The following is a 17,136-nucleotide window of genomic DNA, read 5'->3' as shown; positions in this document are numbered from 1 at the left end:
CTGATGAAATAAATTCTTGGCCTAGTCTCTTGTTGATTAACACTCTCCTGTGGAGCCTAGTCACATGTGTTTCTTGAAGGCAAATGGCATCTAATTGTTCTTTTCTCAATATGTGAAAAAAATTTTTCCTTTTTTCGGGAGAATTTGCGCCATGAATGTTCCAACTGAGAAGCTGTAGAGACATCCTGGATCGGTTTGTTAGCCAGTGGGGGTGTCTCCTTTATCGTCTTTGACTGGAGGTGGAACCGGGTTAAGGCCAAACGAAGGAGGTGGCCAAGCTCCTGCTGTTCCTTTCCAGAGGTCCTCCCCGTGATCGTTTAGGAACTTTTCTTGCTCTTCTGCTGTTCTTATTCTTACCTTCTTCCCTTTCAAAGTAAAGGATAGTCCTTGAGGGAATTCCCACCTGTAGGCAATTGTGTTGTTTCTCAGTAAGCTTGCCAGATCTTTGTATGTAGCTCTTAAGTCCAACAACTGTTTTGGTATGTCTCTGAAGATTTCTGCTGTCTTTCCCTGAATTACCAATGAATTTTTAAAATGTAGGCCGAGTATATTATCTTTTTCCTGCTTAGATCTCAAAATGATCAAGCAGTCTCTTGGTTTATCCTTCTTGGCCACTCTTCCCAATCTAAAAGCGGTAACAATTTTAAAGTCCTTCTCTTCTGCCAAACCCCAGAACTTGGATATTTCTGTAGTCAGAAAGCCGATCAAGTCTTCTTTTTCTGATTCTGGGATATTTCTCAACCGAAGATTGCTTTCCCTGTTTTTCAGTTCAGCCATAGACAGGTACGCTTGCTGATCATTAACCTGTCTGCTCAGTGGTCTTACTTCCCTTCTTAATTCCTCAATCCTCTCTTTATTTTGGTCTGCTTTAGTATTTGCTTCCTGAGCTAATTTTCGATTTTCTGTTATAATCTTTTCAATTTTTCCTACTGCCTGTGTATTTTGAGCGACTTGATCTGTCAGTTTATTAATTGTGGCTGTCACCTTATCAAATTTAGCCGCTTGTTCCTCAAATTTAGCTGCTTGTTCATCAGCTTTCTTATTTAATGCTGCCAACTGTTCCAATATTTCTTTAGAAACAGGGTCCAGCCCTCCTGCGGCCATATCCCCAAAAGTTGGCTGCTGGAATTGTCCTTCTTGCAGACCTGTCACAATAGGAACAGATGATCTGCGTGGCTGCACCGGCAAAGTTGATTGCAAAAGTTCAGTTTGTTTTGCTTTCTTAGCAGCCCTTGTTTTTCCTGCGCCACTCATTCCACAGCTGTCCAGGCGTCAAGGTCAAATTGTAAATCCCATGGGAAAGACAATCCAAAAAGAGATAAACATCCAGACATAAAAATTCCAAATCAAACAGCAGTTCTCAGAGACTAATAAATCCACAATCCAGCAGGGGGAGCTCCCCAGAGATTAGGGAGAAGGATAGAAAATTTCCACCATTAAGTTCCCAAAGAAAAAATAAGTAAAATCCAAAACAGGGGGGGGAGTCCTCCAAATTCAATTTTAACTGCAGAGAATAATAGTTCTTTGCAAAGGTGCATGCAACAGTTCCTTTTTTTACAGCTTACAAAGTAGCCCAGCGTAACTTTTTATGTTTTTATATATAGTTACCGCAGTCTGATGTTACTTTGTATCCAGACAGTCCGAGAGCAGGGTTTCATAACTTTGTAATCCACAGAAGGATAGAGAGAGGAATCACAGTCTTTATCCACTTATAGGTCTGTTATAATTTTTCTTTAACTTTTAAGCAATCAAATCCGAATTTGCAGGGTATATTCCAACTTCTTTTGAGCTCCTTTTAACGCTTCCGCTTTAAAGAGTCTTTGCTCGATACTTTAAACAGAGCCGGAAGACTGACTTCTTTTTTAGCGTCTCCCGCTTTCAGCCAAATTTCGCCAAATTAGGTTCATATAAAGCCTCAAATTTCTTACTCACGAGTCTGTTGTTTCAATTCAGTTGTTCAAAGAAGAAAGGTCAGCGCTGGTCAGCAGCAGCCGCGCGGCTTCGCTTCCGCGGAAAGAGCGATGGATTCACAGCACCGCTACCCCCTCCACGTTCCGAAGCCCCTTACGGGGTCTCTTCTGCGTTTCCGAGGTCGCTCCTGGTGCCCGCCGAACCCCACGGCCAAGGGCTCACTCTACCCGTGGTTTGTCTGAATGGGTCGTCGCTGTGCCGCAGCGCACGACCCTTTTCCGCGGAGCCCCTCTTCAGCAGCTGAAGAGGACCGCCATTGCTGAACGCGCCGCCTCCGGAAGCAGGCTTTCTCCCTGGCAGGCATTTGTCTGACAACACCAGGAACATTGTGGACGTTTTGGAGTTATTACAGACAAATTTGAACACAAAAGCAGTTTTGATCTTTATAGATGCAGAGAAGGCCTTTGATAACATATCTTGGAAATTTATGAAGAAAAATTTGGAAGGGATGGGTGTGGGAAGGGCGTTCCAAAATGGTATTGAAGCAATCTATTCAGAACAAAAAGCTAAACTGATAGTAAACAATGTGGTGACAGAGGAGTTTAAAATTGAAAAAGGGACACGACAGGGATGCCCCCTATCACCCTTGTTATTTATTTCTGTCCTGGAGGTGTTGCTGAATTTGATTAGGAAGGACCAGCAGGTGGAAGGAATACAGGTCGGAGAAAAACAATATAAATTGAAGGCCTTTGCAGACGATTTGGTTTTGACAGTACAGGAGCCAGAAACTAGTACAAAAAGAGCTTTAGAGCTAATCTCTGAATTTGGTCGGGTAGCGGGATTCAAGTTGAACAAACAAAAAACTAAGGTTTTGGCAAAAAATATGACACCTTCAGAAATAGAGGGGTTTCAGAAGGAAACAGAATTAAATGTGGTAACAAAAGTGAAATACCTGGGGGTTAACTTGACCGGGAGAAACTTGAATTTGTTCAAAGACAACTATGAAAAATGTTGGTCTGAAATTAAAAGGGACTTAGAAATTTGGTCAAGATTGAAACTTTCCTTGTTGGGAAGGATCGCAGCAGTGAAAATGAATGTATTGCCAAGAATGTTATTTTTGTTTCAAACCCTCCAGATCGTGGACAGAGTGGAGTGTTTTGGAAAGTGGCAGAAGGACATCACGAAGTTTGTCTGGCAGGGCAAAAAGCCCCGAATAAAATTTAAGATACTAACAGATGCGAAGGAAAGAGGGGGATTTGCCCTGCCGGACTTAAGATTGTATTATGAAGCTGCATCCTTCTGCTGGATGAAGGATTGGTTTCTGTTAGAAAACACTGATGTCCTAGATCTGGAAGGGCATAGCAATGCTTTCGGGTGGCATGCATACTTGTGGTACGACAAGGTAAAGTCTCATAAACTGTTTAAAAACCATATTGTCAGGAAAGCTCTATTTATTGTCTGGACTAAATACAAGGACTTACTTGAAAATAAGACCCCGAGGTGGCTATCACCGACGGAGGCTAAAGCCATTAAACTACGTAACATGGAGAGTGGCTGGGCAAAATACAGTGAGTTAATAGAAAGAGATGGTGATACTTGGAGGTTGCAGAGCTTTGAAAAATTGAAGGGAAAGGTGCGAGACTGGTTCCATTATGCCCAAATTCTAGAGGTGTTTAAAAAGGATAAAAAAATTGGTTTCCAGGTGGAAAAATCAAAACTAGAGACAGAACTACTTGAACCTAAGACGAAAGTGCTTTCAAGAATGTATAACTTGTTGCTTAAATGGAATACTCAAGATGAGACAGTTAAATCAGCTATGATAAAATGGGCTCAGGACATTGGGTACAACATTATGTTTGAAGACTGGGAAAGGTTATGGACCACCGGTATGAAATTCACGGCATGTAGTGCCTTAAAAGAAAACATTATGAAAATGGTATACAGGTGGTACATGACCCCAGTCAAACTTGCAAAGATATACCATCTGTCTGACAATAAATGTTGGAAATGTAAGGAGGCTGAAGGAACATTCTTTCACCTCTGGTGGACATGCCCGAGGGTGAAGGCTTTTTGGGAAATGATTTATAATGAGTTGAAAAAGGTGTTTAAGTACACCTTTCACAAGAAACCAGAGGCCTTCCTCCTGGGCATTGTGGGCCAGAGAGTGTCAAAGAAAGATAGAACTTTCTTTTTATATGCAACTACAGCAGCAAGAATCCTTATAGCTAAACATTGGAAGGCACAGGAGCTACCCACGCTGGAAGAGTGGCATTCGCAGCTGATGGACTACATGGAACTGGCCGAAATGACCGGCAGAATCCGAGATCTGGGAGAAGAGGCAGTGGAAGAGGATTGGAAAAAATTTAAGGACTATCTACAAAAACATTATAAGTTATATGAATGTTGAGAATTTGCTAAGTTTTTGGGAAAAACATGCTTCAGCATTGAGATCTATAAATGATGGAAATTAAGTTATGATTTTGAAAAGTATAAATTACAGATGATATAACTAAATGAAAGCACAAAAACACATAAAATAAGGTATCAATTTGCTGTTTATTTTTATTGTAAAGAAAGCAGGGGATGGAAGATCTGGGGAAGTCCAGTTGACTACGAAAATAGATCTGGAAAAATGAATTTTCTTTTATAATTTCTTCTTTTTTCTGTAAAATCGCTTTTGTTATGTTGTTGACGATGTTTTCTGACCTTGGAAAAAAAGCAATAAAAATTTTATTTTTTTAAAAAAATAAATAAATAACATATGAAAAAAAGGAAATTATAAGAGGAATTTATGCTCCAAATGAAAGGCAGAATTTTATAAATTACTGGAGGAAAGAATGCTGGACTATAGTAATGAAAAGATAGCACTATTAGGTGACTTCAGTTGAGTAACTCGATTAGAACTAGATAGAACAGTAAGAGAAAAAGAATCTAAAGAAGGAAGACCACCACTGATCTTCTTCCAACTGGTGGAGAACCTTAACTTAGAGGATGTTTGGAGGCTTAAACACCCAAACGAGAAAGAATTTACTCACTTCTCAGATGCCATACAACCAGCAGTGAGAATAGTTGTGATATGGATGTCAAGTAATTTAATATTTCAAGTAATTTAAAGTTTCACAAAATATTTCAAAGATCTTTATCAATCAAGAAAAGAAGATGATGAGAAAATAGAAAAATATCTAAGTGAAAGTAAATTTTCAAAAATCACAAATGATAAAATTGAATATTTAAATTCACCTATAACAATGATGGAAATTCACCAAGCAATCTCCCGCTCCATCAATTAGTAATAGGAAGATATCCTGTCTGCTGTACGCCAATGATGTGGTGCTCCTATCACTCTCCCGATTAGGTCTTAATAATCTGATCACAGCTTTCAGCTGGTATTGCAAGCAGGAAGAGCTTGTCGTGAATTATTCCAAGACCAAAATTTTGGTCTTTGGGAAGCGTAGAACCAACAGTAGCTCGCTGTGACTTGCTTGCAAAGCATTTTGAGCATTTGGAAAATGGACCAGCAGAATATCAAGCAGATACGTTCCTTTAGGTATCTGGGAGTTCTTTTCACTGAGACACTATCATGGAAGGGGCACATTGAGGCTACAAAACTCAAAGCATAGAAAGCTTGTGGGGCATTAATGAAATTCTATTTTATGGTGGGTAGCCAGTTATAGAACCTGTGTTGAAAATCTATGCCAGTAAAGTGGCTTCCCAGATGCTTCGTGTAGTAGTAATATGGGCATGGATCCAAATGCTAACAAAGCCTTAGAAATAGTGCAGAATAAATTCCTCAGGAAAGTGCTCTCGCTCCCCAGTGGGACCCCAGCTGTTCTTCTCTGTGTGGAAGCGGACGTGACAACAATATGGGCTAGAACTGACTATCTGTGTCTAAACTATGTGAAAAGACTTCAATCTCTCTTGGAGGAGAGATTCCCCATTATGGCCCACACAGAACGGGAACAGACCAAATGTTGGAAGGATGGCCTCCAACGCCTCTTGACCCAACATGAATTACAAGATTTTCAGGTGATCACGAAGATGGATAAGAAGCACTTAAGAGACTGTCTCTTCAGGTCCGATGCAGAAAGGGATTTAACCACGTTTACCTCTACCAAAAGGTCACCATGACTGAAGATGATGGATTTTTTGGAGCTAGCCGACCTGACTGGAAGAGTCTGCGACCAGAAGGAGGAGGAGTACCACGAAGAATGGATAAAATTCAAAGACTATTTAGCTAAATATGTTAAGATAACTTAATTGGAAAAGCTTGCAAATATGAGTTAGGCTTAAGACTTAAATATGTTAGGATAGGAATAAAGATGTTTAAGGCCAGATTAGAAAGAATGAAATATGTTAAATGATAAAGATAAATTTTCTTTGAGAAGATTGATTTTGGAAAACTGTTAAAATGATATATAATGAAATTCAATCAGGGGGATTTGAGGAAGCCACTTAACAATGTTATCAAGATTGGTTTAATTACAAATAGGATGTATGTTTGCTTGTTTGTATGTATGCTTGTTTGTTTGTATGTACGTTTGTTTCAATTTTCTTTTGAAAACAAAAAACAAAAGTTCACCGTGGTTCCCACTTATCAAAACGGAGCACATCCGAGCTAGTTATTTGACAAAGCTCCCACTTGCCGTACTAAGAATCGCTTTTACAGAATTACGATTCCAATTGATGCCCTCGGCGGTGGTGGATGGTCGGTACGGCAAAGTACAGTACAAGGAGAGACTTTGTGTGGGCAACCTTGCGTAGAAGACCTGTACCACTATTTATTGCAATGCCCGCTATACATAGAACCAAGAGACTGATTAATAAAACCCCTGCTCATGAATGGAACACACTCGAACAGGGTGGAAAGGGTGAAATGGCTGCTGAATGATACTGATGACTTTGTAACTTATAAAGTAGCACTATATGCATTGGCAGCTAAGAAGATCAGGAGAAAAGAACTAGAAAAAATAGCGGACAATTGAAAAGGTGATTTGGACATTTAAGCTGACACATTCTACCTGAGAACCCCTTGCCATTCTATCGTATGCAAGAAATAATTTTTAGGGGAAGTGATCGTGGTTTATTGTATCTGCAGTGCCAGATGTTTTTATGGTTTTTTATGGCTATTGTTGCTTTTCTTTTTGTTCCCTTTGTGAATGATGCCACGGCCTTTGGCTAGTGCAATAAAGTTTATGATGATGATGATGATGATGATGACCAAGCAATAACCAAGGCGAAGTTAGAAAAATCTCCAGGACTGGACGAACTGTTGGCAATCTACTACAAGAAACTAGAAGAAGTGCTATCATCACCAATTAAGACAATAATGAATAAGATCCTAAAAGAGGGGCTGATACCAGAATTATGGCAAGAAGCGTTTATAACATTGATCCTAAAGCGGGGAACAGACTTAACATCAGTCAAAAACTACAGACCAATATCACTTTTGAACAATGACTACAAATTATTTGCATATGTGTGTTGGGAAAGACACATTCTGCAAAGAAACAGTAAAGATGTTTGTACCATTAAGAACAGTTTTTGTGAGCTCTGGGCTAATTGGTTGCAGCTGGCCATGGCTACAAAAGGAGAAAAACTGAAGTTTGAACCCTGCCTGCAGGAAAACACCCACAAGCTTTGCTGTTTTTTGTTTTGAAATAAAGTCCTTTATTTAGTTTGGTTTTACACCAGTCTCATGGTGTCTCAGTCTCTGTCATCTGCCACCAGTAGAAAATCCCCTTCTAACAATGTGATGGCAAATAGGTTAAAGAAAATATTGAAAGACGTTATTAACAAAGATCAAGCAGGGTTCCTTCCAGGAAGACGGATGAGTAACAACATGAGAATGGTGATCGATATTCTAGAATATTTAGAGATGAGACCAGATATGCAAGTGGCTTTGATGTTTGTAGATGCTGAAAAAGCATTCAGTAATGTTTCATGGAAATTTATGGAAAGAACTATAGAAGCAATGGGAGTAGGGCAACTATTTGGAAGGGGAATAAAAGCAATTTATAAGAATCAAAAAGCCAAAATAACCATAAATAATGAGTTATCAGAGACCTTCCAAATAATGAAAGGAACCAGACAAGGTTGCCCGCTCTCTCCATTATTGTTTATCATGGTCCTGGAAATACTTGCAACAGCTATAAGAACAGACTTGGAAATCAAAGGAATCACATTAGGAAATAAATATTTTAAGTTAAAAGCCTTTGTGGACGATCTTATAAGGGCAGAAAATCCATTTGAAAGCATCCCAAAAACCCTGGAAAGAATGCATGAATTTGGTCAGGTATCAGGATTTAAATTGAATAAAAATAAAACAAAGTTGTTGGTAAGAAATATGGGTGTCCAAGAAAAACAGGAATTACAAAGAATAGTTTGATGATAACGGAAAAAATTAAATACCTGGGAATTTGGATCACAGCAAAAAAATATTAATCTGTTTAATGATAATTACAATAAGACATGGAAAGAGATCAAGAAAGATCTGGAAATTAGGAACAAATTAAACCTGTGGCTTTGGGGGAGAATATCAACTATTAAAATGAATGTGCTGCCAAAATGTTGTTTCTATTTCAGATGATCCCAATTATAGGGGGCGGGATTGGATGAGCTTCTGTTTTGAACTCTGCTTGTCATGTGCTCATGTCCCTGGATATGGGCCACATCAGCGTGACGGGAGACCGGAGGAATGAATCCGGGGTGACGCTGAGTTGGAGGGAGGCACCAGGCCTCGGCGATATCACCCAACAGTTTTAAGGATTGGCAGAGGGAGTTATCCATATTAATTGGCAAGGGAAGAAACCCCAAATTAAATATAAACTACTACTAATGGATATAAAGGAAAGAGGGGGTTTTGCATTACCAGATCTAAAGCTTTATTATGAGGCCTCATGTCTGTGTTGTTTAAAAGAATGGATGACTCTACAAAATACTTATATATTGGACATAGAAAGATGAGACAACAGATATTTAGGCTATAATAAAGTGAAAGCACATAGGGAATTTCTAAATCATATAATTCAAAAATCTCTATATACAGCGTCGGACAGATATAAAAAATTGCTGGAACCAAAGACACCTTGGTGGCTGCCACCTTTAGAGGCTTTCTCAGTAAAGAGAAAGAATATGGAAACAAATTGGGGAACTTATAAAGAAATTCTAGAGGAAGAGCATAACCAACTCAAACTAATTTTTTTTTAAGTAATCAGACATTATTGTATGGATTGGCTACAATACCACCAATTAAATGATGTCTTCAAAATAGACAGGAAAATTGGGTTTGAGAAAGAAACATCATAGCTAAATAAAGAATTACTACAAAACAAAAAGGAAACACTATCTAAAACCTACAGACTCCTGCTGGACTGGGAGGTCAAGGACAAAGAGATCAAAGAAGTGATGATCAAATGGGCAAAAGATCTTGGTTACTCCATCCAGATGGAGGATTGGGAAAGATTATGGCAAAAAGATTTAAAATTTACAGCCTGCTACACAACAAAAGAAAACTTCATGAAAATGCTATATAGGTGGTACATGACCCCCAGCAAATTGGCCAAAATATATAAATCAAAGTAAAATGTATGCTGGAGGTGTAATCAAGGGGAAGGAACGATGTGGTGGGGTTGTGACAACATTTTTAAAAATCTGGAATACTGTCTATGATAAAAAAAATTAAAAATGTTCAGACAAACATTTGAGAAGAAACCTGAAAGCCTTTCTTCTGGGCATTATGAGAATTGATATTTCAGATGATAAAAAGGGTGTTCCCATGTTCTACAACAGCAGCAAAAATGTTAATGGCAAAAACTTGGAAGGGGCATAAGGACATCAACAAAGGAAGAATGGCAAACCAAATGGTGTGAGTATTTGGAATTAGGAACCAACCAAACCAAAAACTTAAAAAAGGAGTGGGAATGTGTTAAAGAGTATCTGGGAAAACACTGTTCTCAGATAAAATCCTTGATATGTTTCGACTAAATTTTGCAAATTAAAGAACAGATAGATAAGGTAGATTATGTAGTAGAAGGGTAATAAGGAAAAACAACACAGCTGAAAAGAGAAGGAAGAGAAGGAAGCTGCAATGAGGTGGTTGGGAAGTCACTTGTGAAGAAATATTGTTACTGTTTGGACCATTTATGTGTACAATATATGTTAAAGAACGAATGGAATATGAATATGAATCATAAACTAAAAACTCAATAAAAAGCTTTCTAAAAAAGAAAAGAAAAGAAGGAATAGCCTCACTGTTGTCTGTGCTCTGGTAACTTCAAGGTTAGATTACTGCAACACATTATATGTAGGGCTGCCTCTGAAGACAGTTCGGAAACTTCAGCTAGTTTCCGGGCCCAATTCAAAGTGCTGGTTTTGACCTATAAAGCCTCAGGACCGCAATACCTCAAGGACCTCCTCTTCCCATATGAACCTACCCAGTCCCTGAGATCATCTTCTGAGGCCCTTCTTTGTGTGCCTCCTCTTTGAGAGGTCCGGAGGGTGGCAACACGAGAACAGGCCTTCTCTGCAATGGCATCCCGTCTGTGGAATGCTCTCCCTAGGGAAGTTCACCTGGAGCCTTCATTACCCACCTTTAGGTGCCAGGCAAAAACGTTCCTTTTTAACCAGGCCTTTGGTTGATCTTATTGACACCCAACACCCTTTTAGAATGTGGCTTTTCGGGGGCGGGGGTTATTAGGTTACTGCTTTTGGTTTGATTTTATATGTTGTGGTCTTGTTGTGAACTGCCCTGAGACCTCCAGGTCTAGGGCGGTGTATAAGTTGAATAAATAATAAACAATAATAATAATTACTAATACTACTGCTGGCAGGCAACTCGGCCTTCAGATGGCCCAGAAATGGGTTGTCCCACATCCTGCCAATACTTATCCCTGAAGCACAAGCGACAAATCAACACAATAAAGCAAACAAAAAAACCCTTGAGAGTCCTAAAGGGTTAATCCCTTCAGGATACACCAATAAGGAAGGCGAACTGTACAAACCAATAAAGCTATCTCCTCGAAATACAAAATTCTTCCGCAATGGGTTCCCCCTAAATTCCACCCCTTTGGTATATACAATTCGCCTCCATGCCCTGGCACTCTTTTACTTCAGTTTTGAACGTAAGCTATATTTTTGCATACAGTTTGAATTCTGACATACAAAAGACTTACTAATACAAATGAAATTGCTACAGAAATCAAAAAGAACATAGTAGATTCAGAATATTTTTCATCATTGGGCTCCAACCTGAGAAAATGTCCCACCAATGATGCAAAATCAGATCTTCTATGCCTTGGGTAACCCAAACTAACTCAGCTCACTCTTGCTTAATTCCCATCTTCATCCCTTTATCATATTTGGATAAAGCATGCAATTTGGCCTGAACGTCCTTACTTTCCCATAGCATTTGGGCTACTGAAGCCCCAAAGAGGCAGGAACAGCTTTGATCAGCCCAGAAGTCATCACACTCACCCTCTTTGTAGGAGGGGCAGAGCGTCCATTACCTGGTTGCCTTTGCTGGCTATGCGGTGCAGCTCCTGCTGCAAGTTGAACCTGGAGGTGTTCAGATCCCACTTTGGGGGACGGGGAGGGCTCACCCTCTATTCCTCACGTCACACAATCTGCTGCTCAATGACGCTGGTACTCAATGTCCCAAATGAAGCTTGTTCAAATGAATTTCTTTGTTTTCTACTCCTGCTTGATTCTTAATGATAAGCAGCAGAACTTGAAACATCGTCCATGCAAATGTCACACTGAGAATTCCTCAGGTAGCATCTTGCTGATGGCTGGACAGGACCCTGGTGACCCAAGTGGCGGATCTATTACAGCTTGCTCTTGGTATCAGTGACTTTTGGAGGAAAACCAAAGGCTGAAGACCGCGATAGAAGCTACTGAAGAAAAGTCACCCTGGCTTGAAAGAAAAGATGAAGGCAGTGAAGATATGGAATGCTCTAAACCCCAAAAAGACTCCTTAGATGGTGTGAAGAATCCCTATGGCTATTTTGTTTCTCATTTTATATGTATTTCTATAATCTTTTTTTAAAAGGTTTATTTCAAATGAAAATTGCTGCTGCTGCTCCTTAATAAACGACAACTGCAAATTCTAAGAAGAAATAATGGAAATTCATAAATTCCACTATACTTTAATTGCATTATGTTAATGAAAACTATTATTGATTCATAATCCTATCAAATAAAATTTGAGCAATGGCTCTTCACGTTAAAACACATGCCGTTCAAATTTCCTGCATAACTCAGAAAACTTTTATCCCAAGGCACAAGAAGAGACAAATCAGAATAGTTCAAGTTGTTAAGGAACTTCTATCTCCTTTACTCACCACCTGTCTTAAAAAGAAAATCTGTGGCATACATCTCCTTTGCTTGTTACAGTTTGAAAATATGGTCCCAGATTGTGTAGACTGTGGAGTATAGGAATGTGATATTTCTATAGCCTCTTGAAAATGAAACATTGCTTTGTGTATTCAGTTCCCCACTATTTATGCCTACCACACCCCTCACTAAATCCTAGTGCAAGTGCCCTGGAACATTCACTGTTACAATTCTGGGATTTTTCAAGACAAATGAAAATCTGTTTCATGCTTACAATGCTATACTCACCCTTGCCCAATTCATCGTCATCGCTACAACACCCATTTCTCACATAGTGGACAAGGTGTTCTCCAAAACTGCCACAGGGACTATATGGCCATCAAACAATTATATATAAAAAATAAATGTTAGAAATCATTGCATTCAGCTGAGGAAGGGAACAGCTTTGCCGGCACTCCTCATATAGCAATGAGAATTCCAAACATAGAAAAGAAGTCATTAACACATTGTGGCCTGGAAGGAAAGCATTGTATTGCTTGTCAATGGGCTGTCATATCACCTAAGATCTGGGACATTCATGAAGACCTTTCTCCACCTGCCCATGGCACTGGACACAGACAGTGAAGTAGTAGAAATGCGGAAGATAACTGGTTAACCCAAGGAAGCCTTGCACAATTAACCCTTCACGTGACCATATGGAAGCAGGACTTTACAGCTCTCCTAAGCTCAGCAGTAGTGATTCTAATGCCGACGGCTGCTGACTCGATTGCTTGCAGCAGTGCTGCTCCTGTGGTGAAAACACAGCTGTAGATTAATTCCTTTGCTTGCCTGCTAGCGTAGCTCATGAGACACACCCTCCCCCCAGCCAGGTAAAGGTAGCTTAGCAATTAAGCCTCATGACTTGGGGCATACAAGGGTATGAAAATCCTTAGCATATTTAGTAGAGAGATAGGGTGCTTTGATGCATGCTTGAACAGATGTAGGCATAGCCTGGCCAGACTGAGGTCTACTCTGCTGCTACATCCCTGGGTCTCCCACTCAGACGAGAGAATGCCACTTGTTCCGTATGTTCCTCTATTCTATCCTTGTGTAAGATAAGCCTGCTGCTCAGTAAATTTCAGCCTTTCCTCACTATGTCTTGCATTTGCTTCAGAGATATAAAATAAAAAACCTAATAGAAAAAAGCCTTTTGCCTTTGGTGAAACACTGGGGAAGGGGGAGGACTATACACAATTTTTGCTTTACGTGCAATCTCTGGAACATAACCCCCCCCCCCATAAGTTGTGGGCTTACTGTAATGTGGCTTGAGTAATAGGACGATACTGTATTCCTGTAACAAAAGTCTCCATTCAATGGAACAAATTTATTACATGGAAAGTATTTTTCGGGGTGGCAGGTGGTGACATCATCAACTAAGATAGCTGCTTAATTTGCCTCTCCACCTTACACTGTTGTTTAAATGCAAATTAAATTGTCAAAAACAAGAGCCTCAGATGGGGTATGCCTCGTAGAAGAAAGAAAAACAAACCTGGTCTGCTCAACTCGTGGATTTCCCCTTCTCTTCCTTCAGCAACCTTGCCGGTGTCACCAGACCCACAGAGAGCAACAATGCTGGCCAGGATTTCATAAGGTGGGAACAGAGAGACAAGTCTGATGAACAAGAAGAATTACAACAGCTGAACTAGTGGGTCCATATCTGCAAACAACTGGCTCAGGATTGGTCCAAGTTTGGTCCATAGCTCTCTTCCCTCTGAGAAAGCATATTGTTAAAATAACACTAGCTGAAGCGCAGACTACCAAAAATGAAGACTTTGTCCAGAGCCTTCAGTAAAAGCATCCTTAAGATCCCTTGAACTATCACAAGCAGAATAAAAAATTCGAATGGAAGACATTTCGGACCTTGAGAGATCCTTTAACATTAGGGCCACAGAGTTTTCGGAGGACTTTGGGGAGCAAAACTTTCAAGAGGCCTTCCTCTCACAGATCAATTCTTTTTCAGGATCTCTCTCCAAGGACTTTACAACAGAGATGAGAGTTCCGAGCTTATACCCTGGTGCTAACTGGAGTTCAGTATAATTGGGGCTACCCTTTTAAATTATGAGTAAGCCACAACATCATAACCAAATTGACAACAAAGCTAAAAAACTACTTAATCACTTCAATTTACAGCCTGAATTGAAATACCAGGAAATACAGGTGGGGATGTGTTAAAATTAATTGGGGGGGGGAATATACATGAGGAACTGAAAAAATGTTTAAAACAACAATTGGTAAGAAGCCGGAAACATTCCTTTTAGGAATTATAACAAATGACATCCCCAAAGACATGAAGACAATCTTTTTATATGCAACAGCCGCCGCAAGGTTACTGATTGCAAAAAAAATGAAAGACTGGCAACATATTTTTTTTTTAAATGATTGCATTTCAATTGTTGCCGTCATTTTTGCTAATTCAATCTAATCAAAATCTCAAACAGGAATGGAAATGTGTAGAAGAATATATGACCAAAAGATGCTCCAACAAGAATTTATTGATGTGTATAGACTGATTTCACAAAGTTAAGTTAAGTAGATATATAAAATTGAATGTTTAATTATTAAGATACAAAAATACAATCTCAATAATAAAGTTACAATAATAATAAGGAAGTCACGCATGGGTGGAGGGAAGACAGGGCAAGAAATAAGAAATGGATAAATGTTGAAATGATAGTGATAAATAATGATAAATGAAATGATAAATAATGAAATGCGAATTTACAAATATAATGTATATGTATATGTATCATTATGTAAAGATTTCTTATATGTATTGCAACATTAATAATAAACAAAATGGTTTTTTTAAAAAAAGAAATACCAGGAAATACAGTAAAGAAGAAACAGATCCAGATAACCATTCCTGGCAGCTCAAGCTGAAAAGAGGAAGGGGAAAAAACGTAAGACAGACCTTACGGGAAATAAAATGTATTCTGAACCCAACAGGGCTGCTTAACATGGATATATAACTTGACAGTGATTAATCCCACCTCCTTGAAATTTTGTGGGAGGGAGGGGAGGGGTCTACCAAGTTTCCTCTGACTTGTCCCTGCTGCATCAGACTCAGAGTTTTCTGTGGATCTGTCAGTGATTTGGGGATTGTTGTTATTGTTTTGGAGGAAGAGGGGAGGAGGCTGGATTACTTTCTGGTATTACAGAGCGGGGGAGGCCACTGCTTCGCTCCTCAGAAATTGGAACCATCAATATCTTTGACCATGCCCCTGGGGAATTAGTATTACCAATGGGAAGTGAAATACTGCCCCCCTCCCTTATGTAGGACTGGTTCATGACTTCTCCAAAGTACAACCACTCTCAAAACTACAAAAAGATCTTCCCAAATTTGTTGGATTATTGTGGTTCATACTCTTCTGCTTTAATTTGGGAGACTTTCAAAGCAGTGGTTAGTGGAATTTTAAATAGCAAGCATAAAAGAATCAAAAGAGAAAATGCCATTACTTCTACCCTCACCCAAAAATGAGGAATGTGAAAAGAAACAAATCCACTGCAAGCAAAAGGATCAACAGTAAATTACTGTGCAAGAGAAGAGACTGAGAATAATTAACAATACCCAAAATAAAAGACTCAATGCAATACTCAAAACAGAAATGCCATTAATTTGGCAATAAAAACTCTAGATTACTAGTTAATCAACTCCACAAGTGTTAACCTAAAAGTCAGGTCCACTCTTTGAAATTTGGTGCCTAAATATTCCAAAATTAACTCTAGAACAGAAATATCTCATTTTACTATAAAGAAACTGCAAAACTGAAAGCCCTTTAAATCACCAGCTCCAGATACACTGTGTACAAAACTTTTACTGACCAGTTGACACCATTCATCTTAAAACTTCTTTTTGCTATCCAGTTAGGGTGAGGAAATGGATCCCCAATACGTGGGGGGAAACCAACATAGTAGCAATATCTAAACCTCAAAAAGACCTAGAAGCAGTTGACTCTTATTGCCCAATATCTCTCATTTGTGTATATAATAAGCTTTTTACATGATTATTAGCCTTAGTTTTACCAAATTACATACACCCAGAACAAGCAAAGTGACAGACTATGGATAGATACATCTAGGTAAAGTGATAGTTATTCGACTATTTTAGAAAGAACATTGTATCATTCACCTTTCGTTACCATTTTAGGGAAAGGGAAGGATTGGTCAAATGTTTATTATTATTATTATTGATGTTTGTTATATTGTGCCTTCTATGTTTCGATATATGTACAAAAACCAAATACACAGGATTTTTTAAAAAAGTATTTTTAAATATTGTCTTCTGCAGTGACTGCAAACTATTCTGGACCTGTCCATGGCTGGGAAAATCCATATGAATACCCCTTCATCTCCCTTCAACAGCAGTGACATTCAGTTATTATCAGCCTAAGCCATGTTCAAGCCGGTGAGGTGAAAGGCTATTTGTATCCTGTTACCAATCCCCCTGAGCCAAACAGGCATTCTATGGTGCTTCTCTTAATCCGGTTACCCAAAGCCAATTTGTTTCTTTATAATGAATTGTGACTTAATAAGATTGTACAGGGTGTACTAGAAAGGGATGCACAATGCAAAGCAAACTGCCGCCCCTCCCCCATGGAGGCAGATTTTGATATAGGTCTTTCAATAATATTCCTTGCTATCTAAAATTAATTCTGCACCTACCTTTAAAAAACAAAAAGACAAAAAGACACCAGCTCCTGCATTTTCCTTTGAAAGACATAATTTGCTTTCGTTTTCGGAAATCATTTGCTAACTCTGATTAGTTCACTACTACTTAAACCAAGCTAATGCTTATATAATTAGGAATCTGTTCCTATGCTGCCATGTCATTTAGAAGGGGAAAATATCACATAGGAT

General features: G+C 39.0%; 1 protein-coding gene across 2 annotated transcripts in view; it reads left to right on the top strand.

The window, feature by feature from the left end:
- The window catches only part of LOC308589696 (uncharacterized protein), a gene marked incomplete at its 5' end in the record, with an annotated part of 45,847 nt that extends 31,672 nt beyond the window's left edge, over nt 1-14,175 (top strand). For both annotated transcript variants that reach the window (XM_081199117.1, XM_081199116.1), the window contains one exon: nt 13,811-14,175. In XM_081199117.1, coding sequence (XP_081055243.1) covers nt 13,811-13,869 — 59 coding nt within the window. In that variant the 3' untranslated portion in view covers nt 13,870-14,175. The remainder of the gene's footprint in view (nt 1-13,810) is intronic.
- Nucleotides 14,176-17,136: the final 2,961 nt, after the last annotated feature.

This window comes from Podarcis bocagei (genome assembly GCF_964188305.1).
Source record: "Podarcis bocagei genome assembly, chromosome: 6".
NCBI classification, from domain to species: Eukaryota; Metazoa; Chordata; class Lepidosauria; order Squamata; family Lacertidae; genus Podarcis; species Podarcis bocagei.
This window is presented reverse-complemented; position numbering and strand designations above follow the sequence as displayed.